This window comes from Lissotriton vulgaris, chromosome 5, assembly GCF_964263255.1.
Source record: "Lissotriton vulgaris chromosome 5, aLisVul1.2, whole genome shotgun sequence".
NCBI lineage: Eukaryota > Metazoa > Chordata > Amphibia > Caudata > Salamandridae > Lissotriton > Lissotriton vulgaris.
Window position 1 is genome coordinate 826,328,166 of NC_141693.1, and position 17,473 is coordinate 826,345,638.

Consider the following 17,473-nt stretch of genomic DNA (forward strand, 5'->3'; position numbering starts at 1 on the left):
GGCATTTGAGCAAAAGAATGATGGATTTAACCCAGATCTCTTGACTGGTGGTGAATGTTTTGATTTGCTCTGCATTCCGTCCATCAATTGTGTGTCTTTTGCTTTCTTGCCCTAAGTGTGCCGGGTATGCCCAGACGTGGGTCTTGGGCTCACTGTGCCACTGTAATCAAGCTATCCTGGCTGATGATGGGTGAAACCCCGTAACCGTTCCTAGGATGCTTATTTCTGGTCCAGGGAGGACCTGGCTTGGCAGTTCGGGCTGGACTGTTCCCATGAGGCACAGGGTCAAGACTGATTTACATATGGCAGGTCTAAACTGGGGTGGCATGGTGAGCAAAAGAATGATGGATTTAACCCAGATCTCTTGACTGTGGGTGAATGTTTTGATGTACTCTGCATTCCGTCCATCAGTTGTGTGTCTGTTGCATTCCATGCCACTGGGTTGTCAGCCAGTCATACTAACCGCCTTGCCCAGCCTATAAGCTCAAGCTCTGGCAAGCAACTCCCTGCCATGCAATGTTTTGAGGGTGAAAATAAAAGGTATAAGGCAGCTCAGAAGGTTGTGTGCTAGCAGCACTTATCTGATTGTAACCTAGGAGCAACAACAAACCGTGTTTACAAACCAACCTCCAAGGCAATTCAGTGTACAGGCATCCAGGACCAACGTTTTATATTCATCAAGTCAATGGGCCGCTTGGTGAGGCTTTGAAAATTTAGGGTGTGCAGTGAAGTCAGCATGTTTTTTCGACTAAGTGTTTACAAAGATTGTGAGCAAATGAATGTGCCAGAACACTCACGGATTAAAGAGATATCAGTGTCACAAGGTGTACTGTAAAGGTGGATGCCGGTAAACTCTGACTTGCGGCGTTTAATGCTGAGTTTTTGCCAAACTCTGCCCTCCAAGCAGAGCACAGGGAGGCAAAGCTCCACAAAATCCATCCAGCATAGTTCATCGTCCACCTTTAATATTGAGTTAAAATAAGTTAAAAGGCCATTGAGCATAATAGATTGAAAGGCCCACATTGGAGATAATATTATCTAGCATCATGGTCATAAGAACCATGAGGACCATGAAAAACTCAGTTAACCTACTCACCCAGCATCTAAAGTTCTAGCTTTGTCTAGTATGCAAAGTCAGATCTATTTTTTGATAATCAAATGTATTGATATGTAGAAGAAACCACACATTTACATTGACCACAAAATCAAGCACATTACCTCGATGATCATTAACCATAGGGGTGATGATGACATAGACCTGTTCATCAGGCTCAAGAATAGATTCTTGTGCAAGTTTAACATGGTATATAGGAACACATACACTAATCAAGACAATAGATTGAACCATTTACACCAGATCTTTCCGAACAGTTCAGGGCAGCCCTGGGCCTCAAAGAGGGGTTCTTCTTGGGTCCCGCACCAGTCCAACTCCCGTCCCCTCTTCCGTACAGTAGAGGGCTTGACCTGAGACCAGACTGCCGCAATATCCTGTTTCGTCACCGCCACTGCAGTCCCAAGGTAACGTTTATATGCCCGAGAACCATCAAGTCCATCAAACACAACTAAAAGCAAACTTAGTGGGTCGTGATGGACCACCCACCCCAAGGTCTGTGTAAGCTCTAGTTCCACACCTACCCAGAATGTTGCAATGGCGGGGCACTGCCAGACCATATAGCAAAAGTCGGCTGGGGCGTGGTCGCATTGTGCGCAACTCGGGGAGGGCCGCAGTCTAGCTCTATATAAATGCGCAGGAGTTAAATATGCCACATGTAAATAGTAGAGTTGGATTAGGTGCTCTTTGGAGGAGGTAGTCAATGTCTTTGAAGCCATGAGAGCATCCCGCCAGTCTGCATCTTCCAAAGGGCCCAGCCAACTCTCCCAGCAGACGCATAGTGATTCTAGGGTCGTGGGGCCATTGTTCACTAGGGAGTGGTTGATCCGTGACACCCCTCCCCTACTTAGGTTCCCCATCATAACTTGGGCCTGGAGAGGACTGAATTCGGGGAGGGAGGTGGGTGACGTAATGTGCGCATTGAGGGCGTGGCGAAGCTGCAGGTATTGGTAAAACTGGGAGGGTTAGAGGGAATAGATCTGTTGCAAATCTGCGAAGGCCCTGATATGGTCCCCAGCCCAGATGTCCCCAAGAAGCGAGATCCCAAAGCGGTCCCATTTACGAAAGTCCCGGAAAGTTGAAGTCTCACGCAGCCAGGCACCATGCCACAGGGGTGTGTGTTGGGTAAGCTTCCCATCCCATTTCGTAATGTGCAGGGAAGTGCGACAGGCCAGTAGTACTGCCCTCGTGATTGGGGGAAGGACTTGTGTTATGGGGGCCCCATACAAGTAGGCTTGGAGCTGGGGAAAATCAATAGACCAAAGCTCAACCTGGCACGCCGGGTCAGACAAGCTGTCAGGGTACTAGTCATGAACAACAATAATTCTTGTGGCCAAATAATAAAGGTGAAGATTGGTCACACCCATACCACCATCGTAAGGAGGTATCTGACAATGAGCCAGGACCATATGTGGCCTCCCGCCTCTCCACAAAAACTGGGTGAGGAGACCATCAATCTTCTGGAACCAGCTCCCTAAGAGATGAAAAGTTATGTTTTGAAGAATATATAGGCAGCGGGGGAGAACGATCATTTTAAAGAATGCACCTCTGCCAAGGGTGATTGAGAGGGAGGGACTGCCAGCGCTTGAGGTCTGCCTTGGCTTTGGTAACCAGGGGTGTAAGGTTGAGGGCCCACTAAAAATCCGGGAGCAAGGTTACCCAAACTCCTAAGTATGTGAAGGACTGTCTACGCAGGGGAATAGTTGTGTGCCAGTCGAAACAGGCTTGTGACGGGTGGAGGGGAACCAGAGTGGATTTCGCTGGGTTGAGCCGCAGGCGGGAGGCTCGCTCAAAGGCATAAAGGACTTCCAAGCACCGTGGGCCAGAGTCCTCGGGGTCCGCTAAGAAAAGGAGGATGTTGTCCGTATAAAGGGTGACTTTGTCTACATGATAGGGGTCCCAGGCCCATCCCTGGATTCGGGGATCATTGCGTACGATGGAGGCCAGGGGCTACATTGCCAGAGCACCTGAGTGGTGAGGGGGACAGCCCTGGCGAGTGCCCCTCTGGATGGAGAATGCCTCTGAGAGAACCCCATTAGTCAGGACCCGTGCTTAAGGGCTAGAATACAGAACACGGATGAAACGCTTAAATGGGAGGCCAAATCCCATCGCTTCTAACACATCCTTCAGGTAGCTCCAATCAACCGTATCGAAGGCCTTTTCAAAGTTAATAAAAAGCAGGGCCAAGTATGGGATGAGCTGATGGTGATGGGCAAGGGCTAGGTGAAGGCAGCATATGCAATGCCGGGTACAACGGGCAGGCATAAAGCCACATTGATCTGGATGGACTAAATTGTGCAAGATGGGGCGGATTTATTGGGCCAAGGCAGTAGAAAATATTTTCACCTGGGTTTTGATGAGGGAAATGGGGTGGTAGTCTGCGTAGGAGAGGGAGGGCATCTGTGTCTTAGGAATACTTACAATAGTGCCCATGTTGGTCTGGGGGACGGACCCTTTTTCCACCACATGTTGGAACAGATCGACTAAGTGAGGAACCAGCAAGTCGTGATAGGATGGATAGTATTCCTGGGAATATCTGTCTGGCCCTTGCGTCTTACCGGAGTGCAAGAGTGAAATAGCCCCATGTATCTCCTCCAAAGTAAGGGGGAGATCCAGATTCTCCAAGATGCCTGGGTGAGACGGGGTAACTGAGTCACAGCCTCTTTCAGCAGGTTGGACAGGGAGGCCTAGTAAAGTTGGGCATAGTTGCCTGCAAAGGCTTGGGCAATGGCATGCAAGGTAAAATGATGAGTGCCAGCCGCGTTGCAGACCTCAGGGATTATGCGATTGGCTTTGGGATATGAGACCAGATTATGGAGTAGCTTGCCATGTTTGTCACCCCAGCCATATATACGCACCACCGAGGACCGCCTTAACATTTTAGCTGATTCTAGAGAGATCTGACAGATCTCCTCACGGAGCAGCGCAGCTGTCGGGCGGAGCGAGCACTCTATACTTAGGCTTGGGATGATTCCAACAGTGCAGCTTTGGCTTTGAGCTGTAGCAGGCGTGGACCAAGCCTCTAGCCACGCCCGTATAGTAGCCTTGCCAGCCTCCTACAGTGTACCTGGGAGGGAACCTATCCCTTGTTGATAAACAGATAGTGCTTCAGCTCTTGCCAGAGGGACTAAACAAAACCCCCATGCAAGAACCATGCGTTCATCCACCAAATCGTATGAGCTTCTTTGGGGGCACGCCCCAGACGGAGGGAGACAGGGGAGTGATCGGAGATGCCTTGGGAAGGATCGTAACCCAAGACACCAACTGACATTCGGTGGCCAGCAACAGAATCAAATCAATACGGGAATGGGTATGGTGAGCTGCGGAGGTGTGAGTGTATTGCTCTTGGCGGGGGTCCCAGACTCTTCAAGCATCACGGAGACCCAGGGCAGAGGGCCAATCAGAAAGGCGCTTAGCAGAGGCAAGGCGGGCTTGGAGAGAACACCTGATGTGTCATGAGAAGGTTGCATAACAGCATTGAAGTCGACCCCAATGACCATCAGACCCTGAGGGAAAGTCAAAATTAACAGTGTGAGGCGTTGGAGGGTGGAGGGCATTGTGGCGGGGGGATATAGGCACAAAGGAGATAGAGAAAGTGACCCTCGAGCCTACCAGTTAAGGCCACATATCACCCCTGTGTGTCAGTCTCTACTTGTACCAAATTAGAATCAGAACACAACAGTCCTCCCACCCCCCATTCCACCCAACATCCCCCAACCTACACTTCTGAAATGTAAGCATCTGTTGCCCTGAAAAGGAAAATTAGGAGAAAACAATGATAACAATAATGACAAACAAATGTGAGTGCTAAGCTGAAATGTGTAGCAGAACATATTTGTGTGGTGATGGGCCCCTTCATGTAGACAGATGAGCTATTGTTAACAGATGCAGTAGAACTTAGGAAACAGTTCATGGTCCCAAATCTGCAGGTCTACAGAGTTAGACTCCCTCGTCTTCCTTGGATCCCCAAAGTGCAGGACTCCTAGACAAGTCAGAATCAGATATAGCAGGGCGCAGTGTCTCGGAGGGGTTCGGGACCCGGCTCAGATCAATCAAGGAACTGTTCAGGCTGTGAGTCCCAGAGACCTGAGGCAATTCAGAGGCAATGAGCAATTGGGACGCTGTTTCGGGTGATCGTGAGGCCCCGTTGCACCGTTCACCCTTCTTGCGGGACCGAGTGTGGTGCCGCTGCAGCTTGGGAACGGGTGGTTGAGGTTGCGTATGCTCCCGCCGAACGGGGGAGGTGGGACGAGTCCGTAGGGGGCGCTCCTCCAAGAGCCAAGTCCAGGCCGCTTGAGGAGTATCGAAAAAGAGTGCCTTGTCCTGGAAAGTGACTCTGAGCCGGGCTGGAAAGAAGAGACCATAACGAAGACCCAGAATATGGTGCTTCTGTTTGATGTCATCATATGTTCATTGTTGGGCCTGCACCTCTCTGGTAGAGTTCCGGAAAAGCATAATCGTGTTGTTTTGGTAAGTCACAGGGCCTTGCTTCTTTACCACCCTAAGGATGGCGTCTCTGTCACAGAACTTGAGGGCCCTCACGATGATGGGCCGGGGTGGAGCCCCAGGTGGAGGCCGGGGAGCCAGGGAGCGATGGGCACGCTCAACCGCAAACCATGGAGAGAGGGACTCTTTAGGTATCCAGGATCTCACCAAGGTTTCCATGAATGTGTCTGCTCAGCCCTGTTCTACACCCAAGGGAAACCCTATGAGGCGTAGGTTATTCCTTCTTGACCTGTTTTTGGCGTCCTCAGCCCGCCGGCGGAGTTCCGAGTTCTGGGTCTGGAGCCGGGCCACAAGGGTCTTTAATTAACCTATGTCATCCTTGGCTGTGGAAAAGCTTGATTCAGCCTCTGAGATCCGGGCTGTGGCAGTACGCAGGCCCTGGTGAATAAAGGCCATGTCCACCCTCATCTCATCAATCTTGTTCTCCACCGAAGCCTGAGAGACGCCGATTGCCTGGAGGATAGTGGATAGGTCTCCTCCAGTGGGGGCCGAGGTGTTTGATGCCCCACTCCGGGGTCCCGGTCATTGGTGGTGTATTGGTGCATTTTGGTTTGGGTCTCTGGAGCAGATGTCTTTGGGGCACGGTTCCTGCTCATCGCGACCGTGGATACAGGTCCTTAATGCCAATCAGGCAGGGGAGGCGGTCAGCAATCCCAGATAGGAAGGGAGCCGATACCCAAGTCGTCAATACTCGGGCCCAGGTGTCAACCCCATTCCTCCCTGCATTTCTTGAACTCCAGGGGTCAACCAGCATGAATCTGGGGACCTCCGTCTTGCTTTCCGCCCGATGCGACGGTCTATAATAGGGAGGCACCACCCCTCGTCTCAAGATGGGTGGTAATGGGGGAAGGTCCGGGGAGCCAGTCCGCTGCTACTCAACTGCCCGGTCAATGATGGCAGATATTGTTCCCCCAGCCGGAGAGAGGTTCGCCAACTCTTGCAGGAGGCCAATGGAAGGAAAGGAGGGCATCTCCGGATATGAGGGGAGGGAGGCCAGCAAGCCAAGCATTTTGTGGCAGCAAGCCAAGCATTTTGTCTTCGGTATCAAGTGCTGCAAAAACAGACAAATTTCTTGTCCAATCTGAGCATGTGAGGTGCAGTTAAGCAGGAAAAGGACTCTTCTATAACAAGTGGGTTGTGCCCTGTCCAGACAGTTTGCCAGCTCATCTCAGAATAAAGTTGCTCCATTGGCGATGGTAGGTAATAGTTTGCAGCCATCACCTTCAGGAGGCGCCGGAGATCAGGATTCACCATTGACTTCTGTAGCTTATGAAATGCCCATTCCATAGAATTTCCTGCCATCTGCTGGCCCCACGCCCATCCACATCCAAATGTGCGGTGTGAAGCAGCCCCTGCAGTCCAGCCATACATTCCAGGTAGTTGTGCGTGTCAACAATTTTAACCGCACTCCCATCAAAGAACCAGGCTCCCGTTTTTTTCGGTTTGCTCATCACCATTGTTTTTGCTATATTAATCGTCAAGTCATTGGCTTTGCAGTAAGTGGCAAGTGCATTGAAGAGTCTCTGTGGGTCTATTGGTGTCATATCAAAATGAACCATATCATCCGCATACTGTGGCAACTGAGGACTGGTGCCAGCCAACTTTGGTGGCAATGCTCTCTCCTTTTCAGGATGCTCTTTTAAGTCTGCCAAGTAAAGAATAATTAGAAGTGGCATCAGCATTCAACCTTGTGTCAGGCCTGTATTTGTCATGATTTTTGCAGTAGTAGCCCACCGACACGGACTTTTATCTTCACCCAGGTGCTGGAATACAAAGCTTTGATGGCTGTCAGTAAATGGGGTGGAATACCCCAGGCTTTCAACTTTGATCAGAGTTTTGTTCTTTACACTATATCAAATACAGTTTGAAAGTCTATAGATCCAACGTAAAGAGTCTTGCTCTTGCATCGCATAGTTGCTTCACACAGATAAGAAATGCAGGCTAGGTTATCTTCAAATTGGCAACCCTTTTGGAAGCTTTTTTTCTGCTGCCCTGATTTGTAGTTTGTTCTGTTCCGTATCCAAGAGTACGAGCAGGCGGTAATTTCCTGCATCCTGGCATTGCAGGGTGTGAGATACTTTTACTATTCAAACCCGAAACTAAACCACAATAGGAAAAGTGTTGGACTTTGGAGGGGTTCATCTTTACTATTCCAAATCCAAACTTAACAACATTTGGGAAAGTGTTGGACTGTGGGAGTCAGTGTTCAGATTTACCATTCCAAGAAAAATGTAACCACAGTGGGGAAAGTGTTGGACTTTGGTGGGGGCAGATTTACTATTTCCATGCAAACCTTAACCGCATGGAGGGAAAGTGTTGTCTTTTGGTGGGTAAAGATTTACTATTCTTATGCAAAACGTAACCACATGTGTGCAAGTGTCAGACTTTGGAGCATACAAATGTATTATTCCAACTCCAAACTCAACCACACTGGGGAATGTGTTAGACTTTGAAGAGTTCAGATTCACTATACCAACTCCAAATGTAACCACTTTGGTGAAAGTGATGTCATTTTTATTTCAGAATTAACTACTCCCGCTAAATAATAATAGACAGGAGGAGATGTGACCCTGCAGCTTTATGTAAATACTGACACATACATTACACTAAAACTAATTTATATTAGAAAGCCTTTTACATTATTCCAAAAAAGTAAACCACATGAAATGAATAAGATAAATTGTAAGAACTACCAAAACTTTTAAAAAATGACAAACATGTACCATAACTTTAAAACAGACAAACATAATAAATTAAAACAATCTTTATTTTTTAAATAAATAAACAGATCATATTAGCAATATATTCCATTTTAAAATTAAGTTACATAATTCCCACTGGGTAAAAGGTAGATGAATTACAAAAACGCCTTTAGTTTAAATAAAAAATATACTAAAATTAATACAATACATTTATTTTACTATAAAAAGTATTGTTTAATTTATTTCTTAAATCAAGCCACCTTTTCACAAATGCAAACACAGAACAACCTACTTTTTCCCCATTTAAAAAAATATAATAATATTAAAAGTATAGTCAGTCAGTCAAAGAACTTTATTTGGTCATTACGACCATCAAAGTACAAACAATACAAAATAGTGGATTCAGCAACACATATATGCATTACTTCATTCTACAGACAAAGTTAACTGACAGTTAAAAACATGTCATCTTCGTAATAAAAAATTAAAATGAAGACGTAGGGTGGGAGTATGCCAGTGAAAAGACTGACACTTAAAAAAGCCCTACAAAAATTATATAAAAGTGCAGAAGCATATAATATAAAAATACATTATTAAAATAATAGCACTAATGCATTGTGAGAACAATGTCCGTATTCCAGTTGAGTGGCTCCATTAATTATAATGGCTAGGTTTGCAGGCAATACATCGGTAAACATCTTCATACAAATAAAATAAGACCCACACAGAAATATACTCAGAACAATACTCTCACAAATTGAACCTCTTGAAGGGGTGGAAAAAAAGTGCTAGTGCGTTTAGTACAGGGGTACCATATTACATACTTATTTAAAAAAACAATGAAAGCACAGCTTAACAATATTATTCACTTGGTGCCATTAGGAGAGACAGTGGTTCAGGTAAATAAGGCAACAATACATAGAAAGATAGATCTGCTGCGTTGCCATAGTACAAAGAGGTCAAGGAATGTTATGCATATAATTCTTGTACATAATCACAGTGACATAGTTACAAGTTCAAATGCTATTAATATATGAGGCACAGACTATGGCAATGGGCTAATGGGGTTAGGTATCTAGTTAAAAAACTGCAAAAAGCATTTTAACCATTCCTCAATCTGAGCCTTCTAATGAGCCACATTTTACCCAGAAATGTGGCTACTGCGCAAGTTATTAGTGGCCTGGAATCTGTTTTTAAAATACATAGTGCTTCTTGGTGGCATTGGATACCCATCTGCCTGCAGACAGGGGTCAACCCTTTAAGCCTCTGGATTTTGAACAGTTGACATGCAAAAAAAAAAGTGTTAATTCGTCTCATGGGCCTCTGGACAGCAAAGACAACAGCATAGGGCATCTGCGCCTCCCCGCTTCCAGGTCGCTGTAAACGATTTCAATGAGTGGTTACCAAATCTAAATTGAATGTACAACTTTTTATCATTAGGGATGGTGACGACCTCCATATGGCTGCCTGTTGTTAGTGTGGCATTTCTCCGATCTACCCAATTCCAATAACGGGTCTTAACACAGTCTCTACTAGGGAGCAAGCAAGTATCAGGCTTATCCCAGAAATTTCCCAGGCCTACCGTGGAAAGGAGTGTCTACATATTGCTAAACCACCCAATTTCTTTGAACCGATCTAGGATAAAAACTTTTTCAAGGGCAGCCATATAGTGGATAAGCTCAGGTGTTTTATTTAAACATGGCCAAAAAAGAAGGGGGCATAGTCTTGTTTTGTCCATTATATTGGTTCTGCCCATATCAAGCCTTAGGAGAAGGAGCGGGGTACTCTAATATTAAAACTATATTTTGGATTTATTCAAAAAAATATTACATATAATGTTTTGAATGCTACAAAATTAAACATAAACATGTGAACATACAATTTAATTCCAAATAAATTCATATATTAAAAATTGTAACTTTTTGAAAAAACATTTACACAGAAATTTTAAACATAACAAACTTATAAAATTACAACTTTTACGTTGTTCAGCATTCTATTCTCCTATAAACTCATACTCTGCTCCTAAAACTATCATACAAAAAATGCTAACATATTTAATTTAAAAACACAATATGCTAAAGAAAAAAGACAAAGTATACTTAAAAATTATATATATGATATTAATTACTACAATATAACATACAACAATATTTTGACGACTAAAGATTCTTTAAAAAATAATCATATCTGCTATATTCTGCCCTAAATTTTGACATCACAATATTATGATGGAATGCTGCCAGGCATGTTTTGCTCTGGCAAGAGAGTCTGTATATCGCCAAGTCTTTTGTTCCAGGATCCTATTTTCTTTAAACAATTTACACTTCTGTAGCCGTTAAAAAAGAGAAAAAATTTATTTCTTTTATAAATGTAGAGCCATAGACCTGGAGTGGGGTTCACCTACTGAATATAGAATATTTGCCCACAAGATCTGCCTTTTAGTAGGTGGATCCACAAATCCCATAAGGAAACCAGAAGCATTTTTATTTTGAAGGCTGGACCTGTCTTTGTGGGACCCACTATATCCTTTTGGGGGTCAAAAGATTGTCTCCTGGTCCTTTATACCTTTCTGACCCTTTTTTCAGGACACAAGCATGAGTGCCTGAGCTGTTAAGTTTACCATAACAAATTAATTTATTCTGATCATCAAGATCCTTGGAGTCTCTGATGCATTTATTAAAGGAAGCTAAACATAACTATGGAATTGGAGGTATTTTTTCACTTTTATTTTATAACCATAATTGCACTTTAACTGTGATTTTACATGAATTCCAGGGTCTTTTGTAACCATATTTTAAAGTGTTATAGCTTATAACAAACCATAACTTCAATGTAACCATTTTTTAGTCAATTTCATTGTTTTCTGATGATCTAAATTTAAATTCAACTTCGATAAAACAAACCCTCTTATTGGTAGCACAGCAGGGGTTAGCCTTCAGTCATGTGCAACAGTGGACCAATCAACCTCCATAAAGCCAGCCACCAACTGCATCTGAAGCTTTCATTCAAATATGTCAAATTGTGCAATAGTTATTACCAAATCAAAGCTTTTTTTATAATCAACTTTATTAGTTTTATAAGAACAAAGAAAATGTATTGGTTGCAGTTCAATAGGCTCAAAAGGAAATATGACAGAGTTGATTGATGACAAAGATTGGGCAAGTCCATCAGAGTCCAACACAGTAGTCTGTGCGATAGTTACAGCATGACATAGATGAAAGGGAAGACAGATCATCATGGTGGCAGCTTGTTAAACCATTTACCCCACACTTTGTTAAATCAGTCCGGAAATCCCCGAGCCTCGAATAGGGCCTCTTCCTGGATCCCACACCAGTCCACTCCCCTCCTCCATCTCTGCACAGTAGGCTGTGCGGTAGGTGCCTTAGCCTGTGACCAAAGCGCTGCTATGTCCCTCTTAGCCACCGCTGTCCCCAAGAGGCGCTTGTCCACCCTAGAGCCATCCAGGCCATCAAAGACCCCCAGCAACATACGCAGAGGGTCGTGTGGAACCTCCCAGCCCAAGGCGTGTGTAAGCTCAAGCTCCAACCCCTCCAAAGCGGCACCAGCACCGGACAACACCATTCCATGTGATAGAAATTGGCAGGGGCTGAGGCACATCGCGGGCATGCTGGAGAGGGTCTCAACCGGGCCGGGAATAGACATGCCGGGGTGAGGTATGCCGTATGGAGGTAGGTTAGGGTTCTGGGCGCCATAAGGGCGTCCCTCCAGTCTGCCTCCTCCAGGGGGCCCAACCAACCCTCCCATCGGGCCCTGACCCGGTCTAGGGAAGCGGGAACATTATTAACCAGGGCGCGATATATGCGGGATACTCTCCCTCTGCCCAGGTTCCCCATCATCAGCTGCGCCTCCAATGGGCTGAACTGTGAAAGGGAAAAAGGAGGTGAGACATGCGTGTAACTGTGGAAGGGAAAAAGGAGGTGAGACATGCGTGTAAAGGGCATGTTTGAGTTGCAAGTACTGATAGAGTTGGGAGTGAGGAAGAGCGTGACGCTGCTGCAGGTCTGGGAAGGAACGGATGTGGTCCCCCTCCCAAACATCTCCAGCACTGAAACTCCAATGAGATCCCATCTGCGGAACCCCTGCAGGGACGAGACCTCCCGCATCCAAGACCCATGCCAGAGTGGCATTTGTCAAGTGAGTTTCCGGTCCCATCCCACGTGCCGTAGGGCCGGGCGCCAGGCCTGAAACACCGTCCTGGTGACCGAGATCATCGCCAGTGGCACTGGACTACCCTACAGAAGCGCCTGGACCTGTGTAAAGTCCAACGCAGTGAGTTCCACCCGATAGGCAGGGTCGGACCAGCCGCCCGCATACCAATTGTGGATGAAGATATGTTTCGTGGCCAGGTAGTAGAGGTGAAGATGGGTCACCCCCACACCCCCATCAAAGGGGGGAATACAGCAATGTGCCAGGGATACGCGTGGCCTCCCGCCCCCCCCAAAGAAACCGGGTGAGGAGGCCGTCAAGTTCGCGAAACCAACTACCCGGAAGGTGGACCGTGATGTTCTGCAGTATGTAAAGGAAACGGGGGAGGACCATCATTTTGAAGAGCGCACTCCTGCCCAGGGGGTTCGGGGAAGGGTCTGCCAACTCTTGAGGTCCGCCTTCATTCTGACAACCAAGGGCGTGACGTTCAGGGCCCACTCAAGCTCCGGTAGAAGAGCTACCCAGACGCTGAGGTATTTGACCGAGTGCCTCCTAAGGGGGATAATCGACTGCCAATCGTAGCAGTCTCTGGAGGGATGCAGTGGGACCAGAGTGGACTTTGCCGCGTTTAGACGAAGTCCAGAGACCTTCTCGCAATCCGAGAGGACATTCAGGCACCTGGGGCCAGAATTTTCGGGGTCCGCCAGATAGAGCAGCACGTTGTCCGCATAGAGGGCTATTTTGTCCACTTGGCTCGAGTCCCAGGCCCAGCCCGGAATAAGTGGATCCTGTCAGATGAGCGCCGCCAGGGGCTCCGTTGCCAATACGAATAGGAGTGGCGAGAGATGGCACCCCTGACGCGTGCCCCTTCGGATCGGGAAGGCCTCTGAGAGCTCTCCGTTAATAAGTACACGGGCTCGGGGGTTGGTGTGGAGAACTTTGATGAGATGGCGGAACGAGGGACGGAAACTCATCCTGTCCAGCACATCTTGTAGGTAGTCCCAATTCACCGTGTCAAAGGCCTTTTCAAAGTCTATGAAAAGGAAGGCTAGATATGGGGTTAGCCGATCGTGATGGGCCAGGGCCAGGTGGAGGCAACAAATGCAGTGGCGGGTGCCTCTCGCCGGCATGAACCCGCATTGCTCGGGGTGGACCAGGTCCTGCAGGAAGGGTCGGAGTCTCTGAGCCAGGACGGTAGCGAAGAGCTTAAGCTCCGTGTTGATCAACAAGATCAGGCGGTAGTCCGCGTAACTCAGGGATGGCGGCTGCGTCTTCGGAATTTTCCAAAAACGAAGTGCTCCTACATAGTTCGCAAGATGCAGCATGCCTCAATCCACAGAGGATTGAGAGAACCCCAATGATGAAACATGGCACCTAGGGGTAACCCTGGTGGGTGAGGGGACTCTAGAAAATACATTTTCTTTCTAGAAAGAGGGTTTTTCACACATGTTCAGTGGAATCCCTGTCCTTCCTATGGTTAGGTTTCTAATTCTGGTATTCCGGATGTTGTGGAACCTAATTCTTGATGTCCCCAGATTCCAATCAGTTTCTGAGGGGATTTGTAAACTTTATTGGCTACCCGGGAGCAAACGTATTACATTCAATTCTCTTTGAATTGTCCATAAGGCCTTTTACACCATGGGCCCAGCAGAACATAGGGACTTATTCCAATGATACACCCCCCCCAGACCATTGAGATCCTCAGGTAGAAATCTCTTAATTGGTCCTAAGCATTGAAAATCAAAGTGGGGAGTAAAAAATTCTCAGTGGCAGTATCTAAGTTGTGGAATTTGCTCCCTCACTCCATCTCCAGTCTCTATTCCCATATTACATTTTGTAAGTCCCTTAAAACGTAGCCTCTCACTCTTTAAAGATAGGTAGTAGGTTTAATCTGTTTTTCTCTTTATCTTCCTAGACTAACTGCTGCGAGCGCCTTGACACCTTTGGGCAATTGCTGCGCTTTAAAAATCTTTTACATTCATTCATTTAATTCATAACCACTGACTGTTATTTTTTTTGGTTTTAATCTCCGTAATCATAACTGCATTTTAACTGTTTAAGTGAATTAGTAATTTTTTTGTTTTAACCATATGATAACGTCAAAGCTAACCATAACTTCACTTTAACCTTTTTCATTGAACACATCATCTATGCATGTATAAGATTAAAAGCACGTTTCAATAAATTTGTGTCTACATTCACATACACATTCTTGATTTCAAAGTTATTTATTTTTAATTTGCGCTGTGCACTCTATGCAAAGTAATATTTATTTGAAAAGAATAACTGTTTTGAGTACGACCAATTTATGTACATTATACCTGATTTTTTATTTTTTATTTTGCAGGGCTATTTCGATGAAAACGGTACGTACTTGGTAGTTCACTTGTCAGAAATATTTGAAAGTATATTGTAATGAGCTCAAACAAAATAGAAGTCATAAATAGGTATGGATTTCCACTCCTAAATAAGTGCAAATGTAACTTCACTGCAACTGCCAACAAAGCAATAGAGGTATATGGCAGATTGATGAATTTTTCTTTTATTGCAATGTTCATTCCAGGGTAACAATACATTAGCAATGATATCTGCTAGGGTTTTATTTTAAGCACTGTTATTATAAAATGTTTGGCTTGACAATTTATACAGCTTCATACAGGTCTACATTTGGCATGGAGATCTCATTCATTTTGACAATTATGGTAGAAACAAGCATTGGCAAAGCCAATAGGTTTAGCCTTTGAGAGATCTACTGGCTTTTAAATGCTTTTTTTAGACATGTTGCACAGCAGAGCGAGTCCCCATTTCAGAGTAGTATTTGTGGCAACGGCCTGAAAAACATGTGGGTAAAGGTGCGCAAAATCTGTTGCTTTTATGGCTGTCATTTTGGACTTCTTTGGTAAAGTGATCTTGCGGACAACTTGTGTGCTCTTGCTTTAAATTAAATCACGGGGGGGGGGCTCCATATGTTTGATGGTTCCATGGTATATTGAGCATTGTTCAGCATATGCTCCACAGAATTGTGCGGTGAAAGGAAACATTTTCTTCCAAAATAATGCTCAAGATGTCCTCACCATCTTTGTACAGAAATGGAAACTGATCCAATATACAGAAAGGTCTGGCCTATGGCAATGATGCATGCACGAAAGCTGTAGATACTTAGTGGAATTTAAACAGGTGATCAATCTCCGTAAAATGCATATCCAGGCATGTAAACCCCGGCCTTAGAAAAGATTGAAGTTTGAAACGTATCAAAAAGTGATCGGATAGCATTTATCTGCAAGTCTGGGGCTGCTTACAGATTACCTCTGAGCGCTGTTTCAGCGGCAGGTTAGTAGCTCGGGACGACCCATCACTGTCGTGTCTCTCTGTTAATTGTAGGGTGGACCACCGCGGTAAATCAGTGCTGATGACACCTTGAAACATGGCACTCACATTACCTCTAGCGCCTAATCTTTCCATGTTACCAAACACCGTGTCCTCTGTAACTCAAAATGCTTGACTTGCTATTTGTCTAATCTGCTAACTGTGTAGCTGCCAATTAAGCCTTTGAAAGCAAGAATTGTTCTTACTACTGGCACTAATGTTTCCTCTTGAAGTAACCGAAAGGAGAGTCACTGCGCTCCCTAAAATCAAATAGTAATGAAAATAATAAAAGGAAGTATAACAGTGTAAGTTTTAAAAGATGAACTGTGTTGCCTGGTGTTAATTTTGTTTTCTCTAAAATATTATGACTGGGTATTTATACAGCTCTTTTTTCTGCAGATGCTGCAGTTTCTTTAAAGGATGTTAATAACAGATGTTAGTATTATCCTTTTCAATGGCACTCAGTTTGCCAACCACGAAAGGATGAAAGGCTGATTTGGCCATGCCTGTTTCAAGGTCGTGACTTGCAAATCATGCCAAATATCAGCAGTGAGTGGTTATCTCTTTGACCAATCTGGCAGGTGCTAGCACGGGAATTAATTTAAATAAAAAAGGTTTCACATCTTTATCTCATTCAAATATTCCCTCTCTCTCTGAGTGGGGGCTTCACTCCCCTGCAACAGACCCTTGCCGCTGTATATGAGGAGGCGAGAAGCTATAAATCAAAACAAATTTTAAATGCAAGACTATAAGTTCAGTCAATAATAGTTATAAGGGTTTTATTTTTATTAGAAAAGGTTTAGTAAATGTGATCTTTGTATTCTTTATTCAATTAGTCAAATGCATCAATCAGATTACAGAATTGATAATAAAAATATGGTTAGAACAAGTCATGACACATAATGCAATACAGAGTGTTGTATGAAGGAAAGAATCCCTATTCTAAAGAATGGGGCGAAATGGGTGTTAGAAGGAGCCTATAAATAATGAGAGCTTTGATTAGGTTTAAGAGTTTTATTTTCAATAAATATTTATATTATTATTTATCTTTTTATTCTTTATTCAACTAGTCAAATGCACTAATCAAATTACAGAATTTATAATAAAAATATGGTTGGAAAAAGTCATAGAAATAATGCAATACAACGCGTTCCATAAAGGAAAGAATCCCCTCTAAAGAATGGGGCAAAATTGGTGTTAGCAGCAACCCATTCAGAGTGTGAGAGGAATGACTGAGAGTTAGTGCATGAAGCTCAAATTTGATCAGTTAATATCAGCTGGACTTCCCATAAAGAGAGGTTCACAAAAAGCAAAAGTAATCATGTAGGAGCAGTAGTCAAGCCAAGTCAAAAAACTTTATTCAGTTGTTTCTATTGACAACCATAAAAGCGTTTTACATTTTACATATATTAAAACATTTGGTCATTAAAAAAAAAAAGAACCAATTAAAATGGTGACTTTAACAAGACAATATTACATACAAAAGTTGCAGGCACATTACACATTCAAGTTAATATATAAGAACATTCAAATATCTTAACAAATATCATTTCAGTTAACAATACTATTATCCTTCCATACTATTTCTAAATTTCATAGCCTGTTTTAAAAAACTACA

General features: G+C 44.6%; 1 protein-coding gene across 2 annotated transcripts in view; it reads left to right on the forward strand.

Annotated features, from left to right (window-relative positions):
• The window catches only part of LOC147711655 (uncharacterized), a 1,672,131-nt gene that overhangs the window by 899,944 nt on the left and 754,714 nt on the right, over positions 1-17,473 (forward strand). For both annotated transcript variants that reach the window (XM_086922319.1, XM_086922320.1), the window contains one exon: positions 14,837-14,855. In XM_086922319.1, coding sequence (XP_086778445.1) covers positions 14,837-14,855 — 19 coding nt within the window. The remainder of the gene's footprint in view (positions 1-14,836; positions 14,856-17,473) is intronic.